We start from the raw sequence: 22,913 nt of genomic DNA on the forward strand, positions 1-22,913 counted from the left end.
GATTTTTTTAAACCGAAATAACCAAACTCAAAGATATACTGATCAAATCTTAAACTGGCACTCCATCCAATCACACAGACACGTACACATTTGCCGTATTAAAACCGGTAAAGAACTGATAACAATAATGTGGTCAACAAGGGGTTGACTTCTGGTCTCTCGTCTCATGACCGTCACTTACATTCTATGGTCAAACAAGTTTGTTCCACTTTCTTCAAAATTGGATCTTCAGTTGAATTTTTCATGTGACAAATCTACGACGACGGTGATTGAATTCTAACAGTAACGAAGAAGATTTATAAACATTAATTTTTTTCCTTTAACAAAAAAAAGTTTTGAAAAATTAGTTTTTTTTTTAAATATTAAGAATTTTCCTAAAAGTTGGTATCGTAATGGTAGGTCGGTTCGCTTCCTCAAAACCGACCCGTCTAAAATTTCTGAACAAGATTAATTTTTAAAAAACTAAATTTTCTGGAATCAAACCGAATTTTTAAAAAAAATCAAAAAACCGTTTTTTTTAAATCTATTTTTTTAATAAAATCGGAACCAAATCAAATATAATATAATAAGTGATTGATATCTATTTTTATAAAATCGGAGGGAACCATTTTTTACTCTGAACCAAATACCCTAACGCCCACATCTATCTAGAGACAGTTATTTCCAAACAGGTATTAAATTTCCTCAAATTCACGTGTATATATATATATATATATTATACAAGCTCATGGAAATTTATTGGGAAAAAAAAACGAATTTAGGCGGGAACAAAACGGCGTCGCCTTAAGTTGAAATTTCTGTTTTACCCCGATAGTTTTATAAAATTTGAAATTCTTCCCCACATTTTGATTAAATGTTCGGTTTTGTCCCTGAGAGTGAAATGGTTTTATAGCATCATTAGCATGCGTGATGGGTCTAATCTCTCTTCCGTAACGGAATTTTGAAATCTCTCTTCCGAATCGTCGGAATTTGGTGACGAGAGGAAAACCATGTCGCAGAGGACGAGCTGGAGGACGGAGGTACGGCGGAGCCACTACAAGGCGGTGGTCGACGGCGATAAGGGACGGCGGAGGAGAGAGGATGAGATGGTTGAGATCCGCAAGGCCAAGAGAGATGAGTGTCTCGCGAAGAAGCGGCGCGAGAGTACTCCTAACGCTCTCTCCGTTGAGAAGGTCAGTTCTCTGTTGATCTCGTCCTTTCTGTTCGATCAGTTCTTGTAGTGATCGTCACGGAATCCGGAGATTGATGAGTTCGCGGCTCATGGCGAGTTCGGTTTGCGTTGATTGGGCTGTGATTCTCAGTATGGCTTGGGTTTATTATATGTCATTCTTCTGGTTTCGGAATCTGTGAAATGAGCCGTTCGATTACGAGATTTTAATTTCGATTTCAGTAGATTGTGTATGTCCTGAGTTATGATTTTGGCCCTTCCAACTTCTGAAAATCTTTATCTCTAAAATTTTAATTCTGATGTTTGAATTCTCCAAGTATGTGAATTGGATTTTGGCTCCCGATGATTTTGGTTGTTCTGAAATCTTGTTTTGTTGCTTGTTGAAATACTCAGAATGAGCTACAAAAGTTTGGATTTCTGTTTCTGAAGAATATGAATGTTCTCAAACTGGATTTGCTGCTTGGAATCTTCATAATGAGCTATGAAGCTCTTGCTGTTGGAATTTGATTGAATCTGATCGATGCTGGAATGTTTGATTGATTACAGTTGGAATGTTTTCCGACTCTGGTAGCTTATGTTTGGTCGGACAATAAGGATTTGCTGCTTGAGGCTACAACTCAGATCAGAGCATCACTTTGTAGTGGTAAGAAATTTACCTGTTAAATCATGTATTAACGTTTTGCCCTTTGTTTTGTCAAACTGCAAATGTGCTACATGAACCATAGCAACGTTTTTCCCATTTCTAATGCAAATGAACTTATATAGTAATGTCTTAGCTGTATTGTTGTAATTGCTACATTGAGCTCTAGCAATGTTATTTTGATGTGAAAGTTAAGTTGTAGAAATGTGTTCATCATTGCTAATCGTAAACTGCAAATGAGCTTGTATAGTAACTCCATTGCTGTAAATGTTGTTGCTTTGTGAACTATAGCAATGCCAATTTGTATGTGTATCTTTCAGCTATAAAAATGTTTTTGCCATTTCTAATGCTAAATTTGCAAATGGTTCTATAGTGTTGTCTTTCCTATATACGTGGCATTGCTATATTAATGTGTTTTTTTAATCAGTTATTGCAGCATGAGCAATAGAAACATCTTTGTTTTACATGATTTTTTTGGTAGAAAGTTTTGCTGTACGTGTTGAAGAAGTTATACAGGCTGGTTTAGTTCCACGATTCGTGGAGTTCCTCATATGGGATGACTTTCCACAGCTTCAAGTAAGCTTCTGTTACACGTTCTGAATACTTTAGGGCAACATTGACAATCTAGACATTTCATGAAACAAATTCTGTAGTTTGAAGCTGCTTGGGCTCTTACAAATATTGCATCTGGCACATCTGAAAACACTGAAGTAGTGATTGATCATGGTGCTGTTCCAATACTGGTGAGACTTCTCAACTCGCCAAACAATGATGTCCGTGAGCAGGTACGCATGTCAAAAGAGAAACCCTCTATAAAAAAATGATAAATAAGGAAAAACACTAAGAAAGTATCAATAGGTTAAGTAGATTAAAAACAAAATCATAAAAATGCTAGTTTTGTACTAGAAAAGGGCAAAAGGAGTTCTAAACAAGAGAGATATTTAAAATTTTTGTTGTTTTGACATCTGTTTCTTATTTCAATCGATCATTTTATTATGATGAAGTCCAAATGACCACCTTCTTAAAATTCGAGTTTATTTTCATGTACTTGATGCACTTCAGCTGCTAAACTCTCTTATTTCTACAACCATCAATGGCAGCCACTAATGCAACATTGCTCATTAATATAGAGTAACCTAACTGCCCCCCCATAGCACACTATCATCCAGGGTCATCTGTCTTGTCGAGTTTGTTCTTCCAATTTTTCTTCATTCATTTTCAGCTTTTATGATTGCAGCTCATCTGTTTGTTGTCTTCTTGAAAAATCAGGCTGTCTGGGCATTGGGAAATATTTCAGGGGACTCTCCTAGATGCCGTGATATAGTCCTGGGACATGGCGCTCTGCTTCCTCTGTTATTGCAATTAGATGACAGCCCTAGACTCTCTTTGCTTAGAAATGCAAGTTGGACTTTGTCAAACTTCTTCAGGGGAAAGCCTCAGCCTCCATTGGATCGTGTAAGTCTTTGAAACAAAAAGACCTTTTGATTTAACAGAATGAGTTTTGGTCTATTTCCAAAGTTTATGGAATTTTAGGTTTCTGCCTATATACCCTTGTGGACATAATATACATAAATCAACTTCTGCAATTGAGACGGTTAATAGTGATTAGTCCAAGTTCAAGGTGAAGAACATCAGTGAGTTACCGAGCTGTTAGTATCATGGCAATATAAATTTAGATAATGTTGGTCATATGGTCCGGTATAAGGACACTTTTATCTTTTGGCCTGAGCTTCATATATATATATATACACACACACTCTCATGTTCTCTCAATGTTTGTCTGATCTTAACTTAGCATAACCCTGTTGTCAGAAAGTGTACAAAAGGCCATATTGACGTTAAACTCGCTGGATCTAGCCATAAGCTTTTTGGTTTGGGAATAGATGAGAATTATTTACCTATTCACTCCTTATTAATCATCTCATTTCGCATGCGCCCGCAGGTGAGTGCTGTGTTTCCAGCTCTAGCTCGTCTCATTCGGTCAGACGACAAGGAAGTCTTGACCAATGCGTGTTGGGCTCTGTCGTATCTATCCGATGGTACAAATGAGAAGATCCAAGCTATAATTGAAGCCAAACTTTGTGCACGACTTATCGGTCTTATGGCGTGAGTGTCAAAGAGTTTCTCTTGCCATTAAATCTGAAATCACAAATGATATCATACTGATGTTTTCTTTGCTCTCTCAACAGCCACTCTTCGCCATCAGTTGTCCTTCCTGCTCTTCGCACCATTGGAAACATTGTAACCGGTGACGATATTCAGACTCAGGTAAATATCTGACAAATTATAGAGTTGGTCTTATGTCTGTTTTCTTATTTTCGCTCGAGTGCTTTTTCTCTGTAGTTTTCACATTAGTCTTTAATTAGCTACTTTTGTTTCTGAATCTCTTAGCTTGTCATTGACCTTCATGCGCTCCCATGCTTTCTGAAACTTCTGAGGGAACCCTATAACAAGACCATCAAGAAGGAAGCCTGTTGGGCGATCTCTAACATCACAGCCGGTGATAGAAAACAGATTCAGGTTAGCTCAGATATATAACATCTAAACATCTCTTTAGAAAATATCAGCATGTGCACAAAATTCAGTGCTGAATATCTGGTTGGGTTGCTCGTTTTTTCTTCTGCAGGCTGTATTCGATGCTGATATATGTCCTGTACTTATTAATCTGCTACGAAATGCTGAATGTGATGTTAAGAAAGAGGCTGCTTGGGTAATCTGCAATGCTACCCTAGGAGGTTGTGACAGGCAAATCACGTACGTAAAATAGAACTCACTGCATTACTCCTTGAATGCTTTTTCCTTTTGTTGGAAATGTTGATTTGCATTCCAAAATAAACCTTTCTTACGGAGTTAGTTTACGTCACATATGGACTAGATTGCTTATAGGTATATGAAATAGTTGGAACAATGAAACCTTATTTCCAAGAGGCTAAAAACCAGATGTGTTACCATTATGGTTAACATCACTTTCCCGTTTGATTCGCTTAATAATGTGAAAATGTTTGAATCAAATACTAATCTATATATTACTCAGAGGACAGAGTTGGATATGTATAGAGTTGAGAACTGGATACAAAAATCAAATATGTACTAGACCGCTCCTGTAAGAGGATATACAAGTCTGTTATTTTTTGTTTATCTTGCCTAGATTCGGGTTGATGCTGACATATTTCTTTTTTTACGTTTTGGTTTTGCTCTTGTCAAATATCATGTGTTTTCCATGAATTTCTTTGCAGACTCCTTGTAGACCAAGGCTGCATTGAACCACTGTGCAATCTCCTCACATGCTCGGATCCTGACATCATAATGATTTGTTTACGAGCCCTCGAGAAGATACTGAAAGTGGGACAAAGTTTGTGTCAGGATGCAGAAGTAAATGTCAATCCGCATGCCCAGATGATAGAGGATGTCGAGGGGTTGGATAAAATCGAGAGCCTGCAGTCTCATGACAACGAAAACATCTACGACATGGCGGTGAAGATTCTAGAAACGTATTGGCTGGAGGAAGGAGAAGAAGGACAACAAGACATGATGGTTTTCACCACTGATGACGATACCGAGTAGCATGTTCACCGCTTGCTGATAAAATCTCACTACCCTCTGATACTTTCAGTGGGGAAAATACCGAGAGACCCTAAAAGGTATGAACGAGTACTCATTCACGGTTTTTCTCCCGTGCTGGCGAATTTAGCCGTCACCTGCAACAGTTATGCATATTTCATTTTAAGTTAGGAATGTGGCCAAATCTATATATATATATATATATCCAACAGTTTTAAAGATTTTTTTAAAAGTTGTGATGATGATGTTGATTCAGGGAGGAGGTTAGAATCTGAAGATCATAGTTCACAGCATATAAGACTCCATGTTTCTGCTGTGCATTATTTTCACAAGGATCAGAGTTCGTAGGCCTACTGAAAAAAAAAAGGTTAGAGAGATTCCATTGATTGCTTTGGTACTTTGAGAAATTCTGGTATAGTAATGATAACGTGTTACTTACAATAATTCCCTGTGGGTAATTAGCCATCACTTGATGATTAGCAGATTCAGAATGTTAAAGAGTTTCTTTCTTTTTTTTCTTTTTTTTTGTACGAACAACCTTAAAACGATTTGGTACCTTCTTCCTAAGGTTTCTCGAAATTCACAGCTTCTACTCAGTTATTTTGAAATGAGATTGAGTGTATGTTTTATAGGTTGTAGGGAAACACCGTCCTGATGACAAATCAAGAACAAAGCGTTTAGAAAGGTGAATAGTATAGTTTCCAATATGGCTAACATTTAAGAATCTATGGAATTCTCATATGCAAGTTTGATTAGCATGCCGCCACAGAACATGGACAAAAAACTCGAACGACAAGCAAGTAAAACATCCAAAGTAGTGAAGGTCCAAGCTCACTGCCATGGCCAGGACAATAATGCAATTTAACCAAGGACGAGGAAATATTTTCATACCTCTTTTTGTTGTCTCAAGCGTTTCAAATACGTTGACTGTTTCTTTCGGAATTCCATAGAAAGATTTTGAAGATCAGTAGCAAGAGATCGCTGTTATCACAAACATAAGATTCATTACACCTAGATGACTACGAAAAATATCCCAACGGGAAAGATGTGTTGACGAGAATCGGCAGTCTATTCAAGTATACTACCTACCTGCACGTTTTTCCGGACATTAGAATCTTCAGAATAGGGAAAATGTTAGGCTTTTCGGGCGATGATTTCATTGTTGAATCGAGTGCCCGGGGATTTTGGGTATCCAATCCTAAACCAAAGGACAAGCCGTTGCACGGGAGTCCGAGCGATCATGGCTCGAATTATAAGATTCGGTATCTGACTCCGAATTCAAGTCCATCGGATATCCAAATTTCAGATACCTCAAATACGAGGATGGTGAAAGCGACGGTGACACGTGTCAGAAAAAGAGAGAATATCATCGGAAATGTAATCCTCATTTCTGGAATCAATAGTGTTCGTTAGTCGTTACAACATTATGTATATGCATATGCCACTCTCTCAATGATCGGCAGAATGATACCTTGATCCAACCGGGATACAAAGGAGCAAAAAAGAGAAGATCACTTTCTTCTTCTGGGTGTAAAAAAGGAATAAAGAATGATGAACAAAGTCACTAGACGTGTGTTTTGTGTTTTTTTTCCCCTAAAGACGGGGGGAATGAATTCAGAACAATATCTCCTTGAGGATTAAGAGAATGAGCATGATGAAGCAGAGGATGACAAGCACAGTGGCGCACTTCACCATTCCTCCTTGCTTTTGTGTTCGTTCTGCCTGTCATTGTAAAAACATAAACATAAAACGATTTTTGGTGGGGTTTTTAGAGAGAGAGGATGGGCCACTGATAAGATTGATTACCTTTTCCAGCTGTTTGAGGCCGTCCTCAACCGTGCTTGCAACATTTTGGATGTTATAGTCTATCCTATCTACTATCGTCCCCTGCCACAATAACAACACTGTGTTTCGTAAACTGTAAGGCTGGGGCGTGGATACCCGATTCTGTGGATATCCGAAATTCAGAAACTCGAGCCCCCATTAGTATGAGTTCAGAATCCTGGCCTCCGGGAACCCGAGTTTTGGGTTCGAAGTCAGGTTTCGTCCGTCCATTACCCAAAGCGGAGGGGCAGTAGGGGAGAGAGTGGGTAGTGCCGAGCCGAGGGTGAGGGTGGAGAGAGGCACGGCGAGGGGTGGTAAGAGGCGACACTCGTTTAGGGTTTTTTTCCAAGGGGGTGAGCGGTGAGGGGCAATTCAGGGATTTGTAAAAGTAAATCCCTTACAAGTCTCGCATTTAGGCGCCTCGCTGTCGCTAGCTGCCCGCCCGCCTCGCCTCCTCACCCTCACTCTCTCTCCTCGCCACCTCACCTGAACTTCGACAACCGTCTCACATCCCTCACCTTCTGGCCAGATATCCTGTGGGTACCCAAGCACTTTGCCGCACCCCACAGGTAGGTGCTTGAAGCTCGGGTATCCGACCGTCACAAGACCAAGGTCAGGTGACTCGACATAGAAACCCGAGAAGTTGAGGCCGAGATCGGGTAAGCCGAAAAAGTCAGGTACCCTACCTACGGCCACCCCTAGCTTAAAGTTAATTTGCCAGCAGAAGTTATTTCCGAAGCCAGATGAACAGAAGATGAAGCTTATAGTGTTACCTGGTCTATCACGAGTACAGAGAGATCCTTCATTATCTGAGCGAGCTCATTCACTGATTCTACAACCTATGGATGACATTGAACAAAGATAAAGAAACGAGATTTAAGAACTATTGATGATCGATGATCAAAGAATAAGAACAGAGGGCAAGTAATACTTGCCTGTTGGATCTCTTTCTCCCTCTCTACTGAGAGTTCTTCACTCTTTTTTATCTTCGCCATTTGACGATCAGTGAATAACTGAAATGAACACACACACATGTATAACATTAATATAACGATGAAGTCACACGGATGTAGTGATAGATTGCTTGAATATGATACCTGTATGGGAGAGACATACCATATCGTCAAACTCGTCTTCTTCTTCTCTAGATTTGCTTCCATTTAGATTCATCTCTAAATCCACACCGTCCTGATGACAAATCAAGAACAAAGCGTTTAGAAAGGTGAATAGTATAGTTTCCAATATGGCTAACATTTAAGAATCTATGGAATTCTCATATGCAAGTTTGATTAGCATGCCGCCACAGAACATGGACAAAAAACTCGAACGACAAGCAAGTAAAACATCCAAAGTAGTGAAGGTCCAAGCTCACTGCCATGGCCAGGACAATAATGCAATTTAACCAAGGACGAGGAAATATTTTCATACCTCTTTTTGTTGTCTCAAGCGTTTCAAATACGTTGACTGTTTCTTTCGGAATTCCATAGAAAGATTTTGAAGATCAGTAGCAAGAGATCGCTGTTATCACAAACATAAGATTCATTACACCTAGATGACTACGAAAAATATCCCAACGGGAAAGATGTGTTGACGAGAATCGGCAGTCTATTCAAGTATACTACCTACCTGCACGTTTTTCCGGACATTAGAATCTTCAGAAGGTCCAGCTGAAGAAAGCCTCTGCAGTTGCTTCTCCGATTTCCTCAATAGATTAGTTACCTCTTGTGTCAAAGACTCAATTTTATGTTGATCTTCTTTACCATCCCCGAAAGAAGGCATTAACGCCTTAGCATGAGCCTTTCCCAACTCAACGATTCTTGTCCTCGCACGCTGTATGTTCACAGCAATCTCCTCAGAGACATCAACCCAAGCTGGTGGCAATCCCACTGTCAATGCCCCTCTACTTGGACACAGAGGGGGAAAAACAGAGAACTTCAGCTAACCAGACAGATGATAGAAGTTAATTTCAACTACATGTTTCAAACTTTCAACTTCTTGTTCAGTACCTGAATCATCTAATGGATATAGTTATAATCACTACAACCACTGTTTTCTTGCAGATCATGTACCACAAACTATACATCTAAACAACAAAAGATTGTTTCAAGATTTGATCGTCTGAATTATGGGTGACAAGTAAAACTGCAGTAGATTTATTGTGCATGCCCCAAGATCCTCAACAAGCTGAAGCTTCAATATCAATTCTATGAATGTTAGCCGTTGTGTTTTGTATCAAATCCAAAACAAACAAGCTTGCTCTGCGATAATTCAGTTGAAGATCCACACTTTCTTGCACCGCCAACATTGCAGCTCAAATTCATCAGAGCTAACATTAACTCTCTACAACCACCAAGCTAAAAGCATTTCGCCGAGAGGGGGAGGGGGGGGAGAAAGCACCTGGAATTCCCAGGATCCTCAGTACTAACTGGAGCATAGGAGCGATTCGGATTCAGGAGAGATGTACTCGCCATCTCAATCACCGGGCCTACACCGGATCGCTTTCCCGTCAATGAATTCTTCTCTGTCGCCGTTGATGACGAAGATGATCCCACCGGACCACGGACACTCCTCAGAGAATCCCTATATTTCCTGAACAGCAGTGTACGGCTCCTCGTCGCCATTACAGCCGAACAAAAACCCTAGAAATCTCAATACAGCATCCAAATTGAGAAGAAACTAGAAACCGGTGTCCAGAAATCGGCTTCGACTATGGATCGGCAACTGCAGATCTGGGCGCTATCGTGGCTTCATCATAGTCCGACGGCGGTCGTAGGATTTTCGCGGCAGATCGCCGGCGAGATCGAAATCCTTCGACGGGAAACAAAATGACTACTCTACGGACAGAAAATTTCAATTGTCCCCGCAAAATTAAAATTAAAATGATTAAAATTTTAAAAAGCTTTTGTAAAAGCAAGAATGGAGAAAAAGAGAGATTACTTACTCCCAAGGGCAAAAAAAGGGAGAAAAAACGTAAATGCTTCTCGATAAAGAAAACCAATGAAAATATGCCACGTATCACAGATAACAGCATGACGTTTTCCTGTAAAACCCTGCCAACGCCATTTCCCGGAGGGGAAATACATGGCGGGTATGAAGGAATAAACGACATGCCGTTTTACGGGCTATTACAGCTCCGTGGAGCCGAACATTTTCCGCGAGGATTCCTAAGAGATTTTTTTTTTCTGAGAAAAAGATATAAAAAAATTAAAAAATATAAAATACAAATGGATAAAAAATAGATAAAACGTAATTAACAAATTATATGGAACTCATCTCCCTCTTCTGTCTTTCACTCTCTATCCAAATAATTAAGAAGGAAAAAAAAAAGACGAATCTCTGGAAAACCGGCCGAGAATCGTCGTTTTCGTTTTTGTCTTAGCATTTTGCCGGGCTCTCTGTCATTTAACCTCTAGTTGTTTTTTCCGGACCCAGGATCAAATTCTCCGGAAATCGATTGTTGGATCCCCTGGTTTTTGGAGTGAAAACTTTTCGATTTTTCCTGGGCATCGATCGAATACTACGTAGAAAATGAATTCCGATTCGTGGAGAGATCGTCTCGCTTCAACATCGAGGAGATACCAATGGGCTTTTCCGTCGCGATCTGGTGAGTTGGCAAGATGTGTTCTTTTGTCTGCGTGTTGCAAATTATTTGATATGGAGATTTGTTTGGTTATCTGTACAATTGGTGGAAAAGAGTTGATAGCTGGCGTCTTGTTTGTGATTTAGGATTCGGATTCTTTTGTGTATATTCTGGAGCTAAGGGTTGAATTGAAAATGTTCGTTCTTTTTGGCTGATTTTGGCTCTAGGTTGTTCTTGATTCCTTAGAAAATGATGGAAATAATTTATATTTAGTTGCTCTATTTGCGTTTTGATTATAGGTTTCAAAGGAAGAAACGACTTTTTCTGGTTAGATGTTTGACCTTTGTCGGAACCCGGACACAGACCTCTCACACTTTCTCCAGATTGACCTGTGAGGATTTACAACAACAACAAAAAAAAATTGTTGTTAAAAGCTATTATCATACTTGACAAAGCTAGATTCATCTCAAGCCTAAAGATTTTTTGTTTGCTTAGACGCGTATGATCTTCTAGGCTCTATCATTTATTGCATTAGCTGATGTGCCTTTGCTATTCTGTCGGTACCCATTTTTCGTTTTCATATAACAAGTGTTTACCCGAAGGAGGAGAATTCTTGTGTGTTGCTACCTTGAGAGATGGGCAAAGAGAGCTAAAAGCATTTCCGATGTTATACTAGTTGTTCTCTTTCTGCATTGATTGATGTTTCTTTGGTATTCTCTTGGTGTTTATCGTGGACTCTGTTCAAAGAAAGTGACCTCAGGGCTGGAATGGAGTTTTCTCATTTCTGACTTTGTAGTTCTTGTCCTTTTGTTCTCTTTGTTTTACTTATAGTTGTGCAGTATATGACTCCAGTTTCTAAATACAGACACACTCTTGGGGTTTGAAGAGATAGATGGAGAAGATGATTTCAGGGAGGAATTCGCTTGCCCGTTCTGCTCAGATTATTTTGATATAGTTTCTCTATGTTGCCACATAGATGAAAAACATCCTACAGAGGCAAGAAACGCGGTAATTTTCTCATGAGTCATGGCTCTGTTTCGTATTCCATAAAAATTTATGATAGGCTCTAAAAATTACAGCTCTTCTGGTGTTGGTTGGAGGAAAAAAAAATTGGAATGTGACCAAAGGTTCATCAACTTGCTAAGGAGTGACCAATTAGTACACAAACTTTTAATTCCTTTTTAACTGCTTTAACTTCTGATTGAAATCCTGTTAAGACAAGAATCCGTTTAAGTTGTTTATGTGGCGAGCATCCTCAGATTAATGTGACGTACCATGCCTTTGCAATGCCAATGCCATATTCTATTGATCCGATTGACATGCCATGAAACTTTGTTGATCGAAGAATTAATCAAATTATTGGTTAAGGTTCGGAAAAAGGCCCTTGTTCATTGTTAGGAAGATTGTTATTGTACATAGCTACTCTAATTCGCCTTTTGAATTTATTTCTACTGACATTTCACTTTAGATTCAGTTAAGAAGATGAATCCAACTTGACTTTTAATACCTTGTCGCTTCTTGTTGCAGGTATGTCCTGTTTGTGCAGTTAGAGTGGGTGTCGACATGGTTGCACATATAACCCTTCAGCATGCAAATATGTTTAAGATATCCTTTTTTCAGTTAAAGAACATTATATAAATAGGATTTTACTACTGTGATTTCTCTTATAAATATGATTGCATTTGATTCCTTGACGAGATGTTTACATGCAGCGGAAGAGAAAGTCAAGAAGAGGTGGGTCTAATTCCACGCTCTCGATCTTGAAGAGAGAGTTTCCTGAAGGAAACTTGCAGAGCCTATTCGGGGGCTCATCGTGTATACTCTCTTCTTCTGCCAACTCAGTGGCAGACCCACTGCTTTCTTCCTTCATTTCGCCAATGGCTGATGAGTTTTTTACTTCCGAGTCTCGCTTAACTTCAGAAACTGATCCTGTCAAGAAACCATCAGACGAGAATTCACGTGAGAGGTACGGTCTTAAACTAGTGCTCTGCAACTTTTTGACAACTTGTCATCATTCTAATACGATGAATTCAGCGTTTCCGGGCAACCTACTGTATTTTACAAGCAAGTGTTGATGAGCGATCGATATGGGTCTAAAGATTACATTTTTTTGGATCAATACACAAGATTATGGTAAATTTGCTAGCCCTAATGAAAACTTTTGATGTGAGTGATACTTTTTCCTTTCGCTCTGCACTCTTTTTAGGGCTTCACCTCTTGCTGTCAAGCTTATTCGATGAAATCAATCAAAAGATCGTTCTTATCCGATGAAACCCGAGATCTTTCTTAGTTCAACCACCACTGTATTGGATCTAAATCGAGTAGGCTTGCGTTATATAACAAGGGCTGAGGAAATCTTTGATCTGTGTGACAGAAACGTCGAAAAGCCGTCTCTTTCGGCTGAGGATCACAAGGAGAAGTTGAAACGGAGCAAGTTCGTGCAAGGGCTTTTGAGCTCCGCAATTCTTGACGACGGCTTATGAAGGACGGAATATATTTTCGGGTAAAAGTTCTCTCAGATCATTTTTTAACTCCAATGTTCTTGCGAAACAAAGTCTGCCGGGAAATGTACGGCCTTTTGTTGTTCATAGCCATGTTGACCAGTGGGAGTTGCAGAACAAAGCGAAAAGCTTTGTAGGGGAATCATGAGTGTTTTATCTTCAAGACTCAGTTATCTCTGTAGTCACGAACAACAGATGTATCTATTTGATCCTATCGTTTATACTTTCCGGTTTATTCCGGTTATCTTTGGTTTATTCCGTTTCTTTCATCTCAAGTCATTTCGTCAAATTAGGTTTAACTTTGTAAAAATAAGTTCTCATAAGCTTTGCCGAATGCCGTCTTCTATCCAACTCTGAGCAAATTATAATTTACAGATTTTTTTATGACAATAATTCTTAATATATTTTAAAAAGTCAACACTGGAATATAAAGGAAAATGAAACGTGTAGCCGTACGGAACAAATTAGACAACAGAAGGGATAAATCTTGAATCTGAATGTACCAAATTTATATGAAAAAAAAATATAAATTTATAATTCTAAAAAATCTAAAGGAAGATCTAAAGACCTAAACTCAACCAATGGGGTTGTCTTGTCTCCATGATGGTCTTAACAACATCTTTTACAAAAGAATCAAAACAAGAAGAGCAACAGCCTTTCATCATGCTGCTGCTGCCCATCTCTACGGCAATGCCGCCACCATGGGGACACGTCACCGGCGGCGTGACAACATGTACTTCACTGCTCCGGTGCTCGAGTCCACAGGCCGCGAGTATCGTGTGTATCGAACACGTGGCAATCTCGTTGAACGTTGCTTGTCCTGAAGAACACAAACCTTTTGAAGAACAATGCGGAGAATAGAGCTGTGGATTTGTGGATTTAACCTATGAAGTTGTGCAAATACCCAAAACTAGCAAGCGAGTTTTATGCAAAGAAAAGCTGCAGATTCCAGACCTAACCTAGAAATTCTGCAGAGAACAACTGTAGTCTTTTGTGTTAAGTCCAAATCTAACCTAAAACTCGAGAATAACCTAGCAGAACATGCAGAGAGCAGATCCAGATTAGAAAATCATGTGAAAGATATTAAGATATGACGGTCGAATCAAGATTTGAGCCAACCCCTTGATTTCATAAACCTACAGGTAAAATAGATTTGCGGGTTACTGAAAACTACCCCTACTCCTAGGAAGTTAAAGCCAAGACACAACAAAGCAAGTCCAATCCACAACTTGAAAAGGGGCTTGCAGTTTGCTTACCTAAGTCGATTTGTCTGGATAAGTTCTTCAGATGGGTTGTAACTGTTAGTTGCAGTTGTTCCCTTTCTATGGAGCGATCTCCTTCTGGTGTCACTCTAAAGACAGACACTGTGTTTGGCAAGTAGCCGAGCTGATGTTGCCGATTACAAGCCACGGGACCAGCGTCAGCAAGTCCAGGCCACAGTCCCGATGAACTATTAGATGGATTTCGAACAGCCTCTTCTCTTCTCAAATGATCAGGCCTTGAAGACACAAGCTCAGTTCCGCTAATAGAAGACGACCTATTGTTATCCCTTTCTCTTTCCTCGATGATTGTACACAATGGCATACTCGTTTCGTGAGTTTTCACGGGTTGAGGGGATTCTGATTCCCTGCCATGATCAATATGCACAGCCGCAAACCCATTACTTGAGTTAGCAACCGACGTTCCATCAGTTCTACCAGCCATACTGTTAAGCCTATTGCTATTGATTATATTTTGTATGTGTCGATGAAGTGAGCGTCTCCTTGATAACGTGGGTGTCCCTGAACCAGATGGAAAAGATCCTAGAACATCACCATTTGGAAGCCTTGGGGACAAAATGTTCTCAAATCCATGGAAAAATGGCGTACGAGGGGAGGTTAGCAGAGAAGCTTCCAGAGAAACAACGGGAATTACAGGTGGTGATGGTCTATTGTACCAGCCGTTGGTTGTTCTTAGCTCAGACGGAATCCCATGGGCCCGGGAGGTAGGCGAACCTAGAGCAACGGATCTGCAACCTTCACAATACCAGTTTCCTTCAGGTACTTCCCGACCAAGACCAACACAGTAAGTATGAGCAGACGAATCACATAGATCACAGAGCAACATAAGCCCATCGTCTCCACCTTGGCGGCATTCTGTGCAAATTACATTTTCATAAGGATCAAGATAACTCCTGAGCTCTTCTTCAGTCGGTTGATAGACCTGCATGCAGAAAAACCCAGATTTCAAAAAGTTTTATTACATATTTCAAGCAACATAAAAACACACAACAACCACATATAATGAGCAGGAAAGGAAAATGTCTGTTATAAGCCAACAATACCATGAATCTGAACTGATCAAAGAAAAAGCAGCAGAAAGATATGTACCTGATCGCGTTCAGGTACGGGTATCACAACTTCTCTCAAACAAGCCCGCTGCTTGCACAATGGGCAACGGGATTCTACTTTAGACCACTCCATTATGCAGGTGAAACAGAAATAGTGACTGCAACAGTCTAGAGTGCCCCTCAGTCTGCGCCTGTCTTCCTCAGATAGACAAATCAGACAGACATGCTTTATGACTTCCATTTTCACCACCTCTAGCTTCTCTTTACCTTTCTTCACCAGAGATTTCCGAATGGGAGGCAAATCTTCGGCGACCTGAGTTTGTCTTGAGGACGATACAGCCCTAGAGGTGGTACTCAGTAATTTGCTGGCTTCTCTTACCTGCTCTCTCTCCTCCTCCGAGATTGTGTACTCATAACCAGATTCCCCGGAGGACACAAAATCTGAATCTGATGCCACGGCATATCGGCCCCTCCCCTTGGAAGGTTTCTTTTTGGACTTCTTTCTTGCAAATGCATAATCATCTACAAGATCATCATTCTCATCATCAGACCTTTCCTTTCTTTTCCGCCCACGCTTCCTTTTTCCTCCCTTTGGTAAACGAGGTCTTGCAACTGAGATTCTCTTTTTCCTCCTTTTACATCCTCCAGTTGTCCTTTTTCGCTTACTTGTCTTACACGATTTCAAAGTTTTATTCTTTTTGCTAGCCACAACTAGCTCTTCTTCCTCTTCCTCTTCTAGCGAAATATATTCATCAGGGGTAAATTCTTCATCATCGTCATCATCCTCGTCCTCATAGTCTCCATCATCTTCTTCGCCTGTCTCATACCGCACATCATCCCGCTCCCCCAACATTACCAATCCGTTTTCGCTATTATGCAAGGAACCTTCATCCACTTTTTCACTCTTGACCATTTCCATGTATATCTCTTCTTCTTCATTACCATCATCCTCCTCCTCCTCCTCGTCATCCTCCCCCTCCTGATAGTCATCATCTTCATCTTCTTTCTTGGCCTTTGGCTTTCCAACCTTTGTTTTCCAACTCAATTCTTCCCCTTCGTCTTCCTCATAATCCATCCTATCTTCCTCCTCCTCCTCTTCATCATCAGACACCACCTTATTCATCTTTCTCGATTTCTTTCCCCCAATTTTCCGATCAGCACGGTGACCCTCTATTCTTTTTGGCCTTCCGAAACTCCTTTGCCTCACATTCTCCTCCTCCAGCTCATATAACTCCTCTTCCTCCGCGCCATTGAAACCCTCTTCCGACTCACCTCCGTCTAAAGATGAGCGATATTCTTCTAAATCAGCTTCAGATTCTTCTTCCTCCTCGTCAGATACAACATAATCCTCATCTGATTCATCTGATCCCTTATCATTCGATCTAACCCTTTTATTCAAATTTCTTTTACAACTGAACTTGTCTCCCCTTCCCATATGCTCCTCGAACACTGCACACTTAAGCAGGCTACCGAGAGGAACGTCTACAACCACTAATCCAAATCCAAATCCAATAAATACTATCAGATTCCTCAGCTCATGAATCCATTTCTAAATCAAATTGTACCGAAAAAATTACGAAGATCCTTCAGTTCTTCTTCCCCCAATATTTTCCGCCTTAGAAATAAATAGGGTATGAACTTCAACCCAAACTGGAAACCACAATCTTTCTCTTCTACAAAATTCCGGAACCACCTACTCGATCTGCACTGCCAATGTCAAAATCAGCGCAAAAAATCAAAACAAATCAGACGCGTAACACCATTGCCCTAATCATCTCAGAAAAACCCTTGATTTGATTCCAAATACACCCATTCTACCGTTACCCAGTATTTCTCATGCAACGTCAAATCGGACCCGATACAGAAAGCAGATCCTTCCGAAACAGAAATCAACCCACACAAAAAACAACGAATTTCCTTTCTTTTACAAGAGGAAAGGTCAAACAAAACAAACACAAATCCAGATTACTATCATCCCCGTCATATATACACACACATGCATAGACACAGCGAGAAAACAAACCTCAGAGGAAGAAGAAGGAGACGAAGAAATTTCGATGGTTGCGCTCTTCGTGATCCTTTTCCTCCCCCGCGTTAATTTCTTCCGTATTTACAATTTTTTTTTTCCTTCCTTCGAATTTTTGCAGAATAGGGCGAAATTGGGAAAGGGATCGATTTGTTTAAAGGCTACGACGGGTTGGAAGGTTGGAACGTTCCTCTAACAAATGACGATAATACCCTGGACCAATCCGGTAGCAGTTGAAGCTGCTCCTGGGCCTTTTTGACTTTTCCAGCTTTTGTTAGGATGTAATTGTAAACACGTGAGGGAGATATCTCCTGTGGACGAGCACACCAGATGACTAGAATCTGACGGCCACTACGTCGAGATCTGACGGTCGATATGTGCCTGGATTTTTAAATTGCGAAATGGTTTAGGCAGACCTCCAAACTTTTAAAAAGGAAGGGACATTTTTTTATTTGGTAAACATCATACATTATACAAAAAGATATCCGAAATTAATGCTATTAATATGTGTGGTTAAAGAAAAACAATTAATTCTATTTATGTGAAGAATATGATTTCTATAATATGTCTTTATAAAATAATAGATGAAACAAACAATTTTGATTGTTACCAATACTAAAAATAATAATTTTAATAGGTAGCTACAGAGCAATTATTGTTTTCTACTGTTTCATTATATTTTAAGCAAAAAATAAATAAATTTCCTTTGTTTTACAGTTTAAATATTATGCATACAACTTTTTATTTCGTGATCTTTGAAAAACCCTTAATTGGGAAAATATAATAGTAATTAAAAAACAAAACAAAAAAAAATAATTAGGGCATATTAGCCCACTGGGCTATCTGGATAGAGAATTGGGCCCACAAAACTAATATAGAAATTGGAGTCCACAGGGTTTTATTTTGTAAATACGATGAATAAATTAAGCTCATTGGGCTCAATTTCAGTATTTGGGCCTTGAACAAAATTGTTATTTGAATTTAAATTTTGTGATTTCTTATTGTTTTATACAAATAAACATGTCTTTATACTGAGGTTCACGTCAAATTTCTGTTCGAGTTTTTTTAGTTTTGGAAATTAAATACATTCGGGTTTCATTGTTTTATTATTAAGTTAAAATTTGGTTTTATTCGAATTATAGTCGTTTCGGATTTAATCTTTATTGTAAAAATAATTGTTTTTATTCGATATTTTTTTGTTACTTTGTAATCAATTCGCATTCAATTAGTTATGAAGATCGATATGAATTTTTGCAAAACAAATTTTTAAAGAACCCAACTCCACTGCTGAGCATAACGCACCAACCTGTAAAAGCATAACTTTGCTTATACATTTATTCTAAATACGATATATACATACAATACACAGCCCCTACCCCTAACATAATATGGTTGAGCTGTCCAATCCAATGGATATTGGTCTTTAATAGCATACCCATATTATTATATATTGCCTTTCAATTTTATACAATTATATCAAACTTATATATATATATATATATATTTGTAGTGGCACCATGATTATTTACAATGCAATTCGATCATTAGTCTATATATATATTAAAGAATAGAGATGTCTATAATATCGTAAGTCATTATCTAATTTTACACGTTGGATATAAATAGCCAACCGTTAAACAAATAGTCTTTTTTTTTGTTTTTTTTTTTGGAAAATCAGTTAAACACGATGTTGTGGATTCGATTAATTCTAAAGTCTGAATTTCCCCTGAATTGATCAGTTTCGACTGATTTATCCGTTCCGCGTGGTTTGACGGATATTGTACAAAGTTAGGGAGTTTATTGTACGAGATATCGTACGGCCGCGGGACCGAACGGTGTCCGATCCAAAGGTTATGAAAACGGATTCTCACCGTATAAAGAAATATAATTTTCCAATATTTATAATCATATATATACATACATAGTTGGAAAGGACTTTTATCCAAATGAGGAATGATGAAGTTTTGTAGGGTTTTAGGGGTTTGTTTTTGAAGTGTCTGCTTCGGCAAACATTAAACTATTGGAAAAGAGTTTTAGTGTCTCTAAGGGCGTAGACACACTTTTTCTTTTTTTTTTTTAAAAAGTAATTATTTTTTAATTTAATTTGGAAACATGTCCCCAAAAGCACCAATAAGAGAGTAATCCATCTCCATCTCCATCTCCATCTCAATCACACACACACGCAAACATATACATATATATATATATATATATATATATAAGAGAATTTAAAAAAAAATGTTGAAATATTTGACATCAATAACTCACAAATTCGAGTCTTTGATCGTAAAATCGCTTTTATTAGTCATCCCCGAGTGTGTTTTCCCGTAGATTTTGCATCCATAGCAAAATTACATTTATGCCCTTCTAACCCTCCAACTTTCTCGGAGTCTCTCTCACTTTTTTTTCCTATATATATATATACACATATATATGTATATATATATTTGAGGGTTAAGAAATTGATAGGTGCTTTTGATCTGAACTTTGCGTGCCCAATCCTCCCTTTAGCCGGCATTTTTCTTGGGCGGCCTTTTACGTGGGCCCATTATTTCCTGAGCCCATTTTATTATTATTATTATTATTTTCATAATAAACCCTCGTTTTTCAAATTAATTACAGTTCTGCCACGTTCTCCCTGGAGCCCGCGCCTTTTGGGTTCGGGGGATCCGAAACACCGGTTTGAATATTAGTTTATCGTTGGAGGGAATGGCGTTCCGCAATTACCGTTCTACCCTCCTTCATTCGCTCTTACTATGTTTAATTTTAAATCTCTAATAACTTTAGCTAATCGCCATTATAGTTCTCAAAATAAACATTCTTTTATTAAAAAAATAGGCAAAATTTCACGTTTGACTATTAAGATAAAAAGAAATTAATGTCATAAATGAAATAGGAAAAAAAATAACAAATTAGAAAATTGTTTAGAATTAAGTTGTGAAAATAAATTAGAAAACATATATAATCCAACAGCCACGAAACGAACCTGGACGTTCGGAGTATATCGCGCCTCTCTCTCTCTCTCTCTACGCTTTTTCATCAGAGAGAGAGAGTGGTAAAGGGGAAAGGCGAGAAAATGAGAGAGAAAGTGAGGGAAAATTCATTTCAAAGGGCCTTTCTCTTTCGTCGCGCTTATTCTCTCCCTATATAAACCGCAAACTTCTCTCTTCGTTCTTCACCTAGAATCTCCTTCCTTCAATTAAACGACTTGACCTGAATCGGCTTTTGATCCTTGGGTTGGGGGATTTTTTTTTTCCGGGTGAGATTTCGTTATTCGATTATTGTCCATGGAAATGGCGACATCGGAGAGCAACGATCTCCAGTTTTCCGTAGTATCCATTGTGGAAGATGTTCTCCAACAGCATGGAACTCGATCGAGTGACGTCTGTTTGGCACCACGGAAAGTCGAGGAATCTTGTGAGTCGATCGATCGTATTTCTTTTTATCTCCGCGAATCCTGATCCATCATTTCTCAGTTTCATTTTAGCATTTTACCGATTTGTTCATTCGCTTAGAGCAATAGAATAATGTAAAATTAATATGAAATGAGTTTGATCCGGTGAATTCCAGGTATGTGATAATGGGTTCGATTGCAATGAGGAAATTTTGCAATCGTTTCATGAATTATCGATCAGATTTTGCATTTCGTTCATGGTTTGTTTCATTTCTGTGATTCATTCTCAGTTTCTAGTGTCATCATCAGTAATGTTCATAGAGAGATAATTGCTTGAAAAAATTGTTTGCCCTGTAGCTTTGAGAAGATATGAAGCCGCAGGGTGGCTAAGAAGAATGGCCGGAGTTATTGGCGGTAGAGATATGCCGGCAGAACCCGATGAAGAAGATTTCAGGCTTGCATTGCGAAGCGGTATCATACTCTGCAATGTTCTTAACAAAATCAATCCTGGATCCGTGCCAAAGGTAACATGCTTAGATTGTATATATGGATGAATGAATGTGTGCATGTATATATATTTCAGACTTTGAATGATCGCAGTTCATTTGAAAGATCAAAACATGGCCGCATCTACTTGTTACAGGTTGTCGAGGCACCGAGCGATTCTGCAGATGGGGCTGCTCTTTCTGCTTTCCAATACTTCGAAAACATCAGGAATTTTCTGGTTGCAGTAGAGGAAATGGGTTTGCCATCTTTTGAAGCTTCTGATCTGGAGAAGGTAAAATGCTTTGAAGCATAAAGAAACACGGGCATATATCGATAATGAATTTGCTGGATCACAAAATTTTCAGGGAGGCAAATCTGCAAGGATAGTGAATTGTGTTCTCGCACTTAAATCCTACGACGAGTGGAAACAGAACGGTGGAATCGGTTCATGGAGATACGGAATGAACATTAAGCCTAATTGTGGATTTGGAAGACCATTTTTAAGGAAAACTTCAGAGCCATTTATGAGTTCCATATCAAGAACCAAGTCTGCAGACAGTTCATTAAGTGATCAGCCTCATTGTTCCGATCTTGGACAAGAACTTAACGAAGGAGTATGTGGAATTAACCTCTTGTTGATCCAGGCTTTTGTTTCGGTGACATGAGTTGCGATGAACTGTTTCTAAGCCTTACACTCTTATGCTAATTCTCAGGGAGATTCTAGATCCATAAATGCGCTTGTTCGCTCTTTTCTTTCAGACAGAAAGTCTGAAGAAATTCCGACAGTAAGTATGTTGTGCCTCCATGATATCTTCGAGTTCCTTTTTGACATTTGATACTGTTCTGCGGAATTCTTATCTGGGAAATCTGATTTCTCTGTCTACTCTAATCTTGCCAGATCGTGGAATCTATGTTGAACAAAGTTATGGAAGAGTTTGAACGGCGCTTATCAATCCACAGTGAAATGGTGAGGACATGTCAAATTTGTTATGATTTCGAGATTTTAATCTGGCTCTGTTCCTATAAAGTTCTTATTTCTGTTTCTTCAGATGAAGACAAGTTCAAAGCATCCAGAAGATGACTCATACTGTGACACAAAGGTAAATCTTCAGCATTGCGTCGTTAGACAACAGGAGGAGACAGAAGAAGATGTTCTGTCACAGCTCGATAATGAAAAGTTTCGAAGAGAAAATTCCGAAAATTATGAAGAAAGGGAGATTCTTCTGAAACAACAGAGATTTATCCAGGTAAGTTTTTATTGTATCATACATCTATTCAGTCTTTTTCTGGTAACCGTATGGATAGAGTTTTAGCAGCTTTCATTCATTCTCCACAGGAACTGAAGCAATCACTAAACGTTACAAAAGCAGGAATGCAACTGTTGCAGATGAACTACCACGCAGC

General features: G+C 39.0%; 5 protein-coding genes across 10 annotated transcripts in view; 3 read left to right on the top strand and 2 right to left on the bottom strand.

The window, feature by feature from the left end:
* Window positions 1-987: 987 nt before the first annotated feature.
* LOC104802779 (importin subunit alpha-7) lies at window positions 988-5,907 on the top strand. Of its 2 annotated transcripts, XR_002023748.1 has the most exons (11): window positions 988-1,172; window positions 1,715-1,811; window positions 2,290-2,384; window positions 2,462-2,593; window positions 3,078-3,263; window positions 3,751-3,914; window positions 3,998-4,076; window positions 4,200-4,328; window positions 4,435-4,562; window positions 5,045-5,449; window positions 5,626-5,907. XR_002023748.1 is itself a non-coding variant. In XM_010526534.2 (10 exons), exons 1-10 carry the CDS (start codon window positions 990-992, stop codon window positions 5,370-5,372), a joined length of 1,521 nt encoding a protein of 506 aa, XP_010524836.1. In that variant the 5' UTR covers window positions 988-989; the 3' UTR covers window positions 5,373-5,456. The 2 variants fall into 2 exon arrangements, 1 of the variants encoding a protein (XP_010524836.1); XM_010526534.2 differs by lacking the exon at window positions 5,626-5,907 and having other exon boundaries at window positions 5,045-5,456.
* Window positions 5,908-6,735: 828 nt separating this feature from the next.
* On the bottom strand, window positions 6,736-10,085 carry LOC104802780 (syntaxin-43). 2 transcript variants are annotated; one of them, XM_010526535.2, is made up of 8 exons: window positions 9,591-10,083; window positions 8,820-9,093; window positions 8,622-8,711; window positions 8,310-8,381; window positions 8,129-8,206; window positions 7,967-8,032; window positions 7,176-7,256; window positions 6,736-7,091 (listed from the first exon to the last, which is right to left on the bottom strand). In XM_010526535.2, exons 1-8 carry the CDS (start codon window positions 9,812-9,814, stop codon window positions 6,984-6,986), a joined length of 993 nt encoding a protein of 330 aa, XP_010524837.1. In that variant the 5' UTR covers window positions 9,815-10,083; the 3' UTR covers window positions 6,736-6,983. The 2 variants fall into 2 exon arrangements, 1 of the variants encoding a protein (XP_010524837.1); XR_770087.1 differs by having other exon boundaries at window positions 7,073-7,091; window positions 7,176-7,879; window positions 9,591-10,085.
* A 369-nt stretch (window positions 10,086-10,454) lies between these two features.
* Window positions 10,455-13,529, top strand: LOC104802781 (protein DEHYDRATION-INDUCED 19 homolog 3-like). Of its 3 annotated transcripts, none has more exons than XM_010526537.1 (6): window positions 10,455-10,797; window positions 11,073-11,164; window positions 11,639-11,781; window positions 12,301-12,378; window positions 12,480-12,739; window positions 12,808-13,141. In XM_010526537.1, the coding sequence occupies exons 1-6, from the start codon at window positions 10,775-10,777 to the stop codon at window positions 12,908-12,910; spliced, it is 699 nt and encodes a 232-aa protein (XP_010524839.1). In that variant the 5' UTR covers window positions 10,455-10,774; the 3' UTR covers window positions 12,911-13,141. The 3 variants fall into 3 exon arrangements, with proteins under 3 accessions (XP_010524839.1, XP_010524838.1, XP_010524843.1); XM_010526536.1 differs by lacking the exon at window positions 12,808-13,141 and adding an exon at window positions 13,148-13,529 and having other exon boundaries at window positions 10,461-10,797; XM_010526541.1 differs by lacking the exons at window positions 11,073-11,164; window positions 12,808-13,141 and adding an exon at window positions 13,148-13,529 and having other exon boundaries at window positions 10,464-10,797.
* A 173-nt stretch (window positions 13,530-13,702) lies between these two features.
* Window positions 13,703-17,765, bottom strand: LOC104802783 (tyrosine-protein kinase BAZ1B). 2 transcript variants are annotated; one of them, XM_010526542.2, is made up of 4 exons: window positions 17,627-17,765; window positions 15,644-17,305; window positions 14,531-15,476; window positions 13,703-14,094 (listed from the first exon to the last, which is right to left on the bottom strand). In XM_010526542.2, the coding sequence occupies exons 2-4, from the start codon at window positions 17,036-17,038 to the stop codon at window positions 13,835-13,837; spliced, it is 2,601 nt and encodes an 866-aa protein (XP_010524844.1). In that variant the 5' UTR covers window positions 17,039-17,305; window positions 17,627-17,765; the 3' UTR covers window positions 13,703-13,834. The 2 variants fall into 2 exon arrangements, with proteins under 2 accessions (XP_010524844.1, XP_010524845.1); XM_010526543.2 differs by having other exon boundaries at window positions 15,644-17,310.
* Window positions 17,766-20,651: 2,886 nt separating this feature from the next.
* Window positions 20,652-22,913, top strand: part of LOC104802785 (kinesin-like protein KIN-14G) — a 5,623-nt gene continuing 3,361 nt past the window's right edge. The window contains exons 1-8 of the mRNA XM_010526547.1: window positions 20,652-21,046; window positions 21,381-21,547; window positions 21,667-21,801; window positions 21,875-22,123; window positions 22,223-22,294; window positions 22,408-22,476; window positions 22,559-22,756; window positions 22,846-22,896. Of these exons, the coding sequence (XP_010524849.1) occupies window positions 20,917-21,046; window positions 21,381-21,547; window positions 21,667-21,801; window positions 21,875-22,123; window positions 22,223-22,294; window positions 22,408-22,476; window positions 22,559-22,756; window positions 22,846-22,896 (1,071 nt within the window). The 5' untranslated portion in view covers window positions 20,652-20,916. The remainder of the gene's footprint in view (window positions 21,047-21,380; window positions 21,548-21,666; window positions 21,802-21,874; window positions 22,124-22,222; window positions 22,295-22,407; window positions 22,477-22,558; window positions 22,757-22,845; window positions 22,897-22,913) is intronic.

Source organism: Tarenaya hassleriana, unplaced genomic scaffold (assembly GCF_000463585.1).
Source record: "Tarenaya hassleriana unplaced genomic scaffold, ASM46358v1 Cleome8, whole genome shotgun sequence".
Taxonomy (NCBI): domain Eukaryota; kingdom Viridiplantae; phylum Streptophyta; class Magnoliopsida; order Brassicales; family Cleomaceae; genus Tarenaya; species Tarenaya hassleriana.

Bases quoted from the DNA above. Each gene is read 5' to 3' on its own strand.
- LOC104802779 (XM_010526534.2), top strand. From the start codon at position 990: ATGTCGCAGAGGACGAGCTGGAGGACGGAGGTACGGCGGAGCCACTAC. The intron at 1,173-1,714 runs GTCAGTTCTCTG...GATTGATTACAG, and splicing joins ACGCTCTCTCCGTTGAGAAG to TTGGAATGTTTTCCGACTCT. The intron at 3,264-3,750 runs GTAAGTCTTTGA...ATGCGCCCGCAG, and splicing joins CTCAGCCTCCATTGGATCGT to GTGAGTGCTGTGTTTCCAGC.
- LOC104802780 (XM_010526535.2), bottom strand. From the start codon at position 9,814: ATGGCGACGAGGAGCCGTACACTGCTGTTCAGGAAATATAGGGATTCT. The intron at 8,207-8,309 runs GTATGTCTCTCC...TGTTCATTTCAG, and splicing joins AAGACGAGTTTGACGATATG to TTATTCACTGATCGTCAAAT. The intron at 7,092-7,175 runs GTAATCAATCTT...TTACAATGACAG, and splicing joins GCCTCAAACAGCTGGAAAAG to GCAGAACGAACACAAAAGCA.
- LOC104802781 (XM_010526536.1), top strand. From the start codon at position 10,775: ATGGGCTTTTCCGTCGCGATCTG. The intron at 11,782-12,300 runs GTAATTTTCTCA...TTCTTGTTGCAG, and splicing joins CTACAGAGGCAAGAAACGCG to GTATGTCCTGTTTGTGCAGT. The intron at 12,740-13,147 runs GTACGGTCTTAA...TCTGTGTGACAG, and splicing joins GACGAGAATTCACGTGAGAG to AAACGTCGAAAAGCCGTCTC.
- LOC104802783 (XM_010526542.2), bottom strand. From the start codon at position 17,038: ATGGGAAGGGGAGACAAGTTCAGTTGTAAAAGAAATTTGAATAAAAGG. The intron at 15,477-15,643 runs GTACATATCTTT...TTCTGCATGCAG, and splicing joins CCGTACCTGAACGCGATCAG to GTCTATCAACCGACTGAAGA. The intron at 14,095-14,530 runs GTAAGCAAACTG...TGTGTTCTTCAG, and splicing joins ATCCAGACAAATCGACTTAG to GACAAGCAACGTTCAACGAG.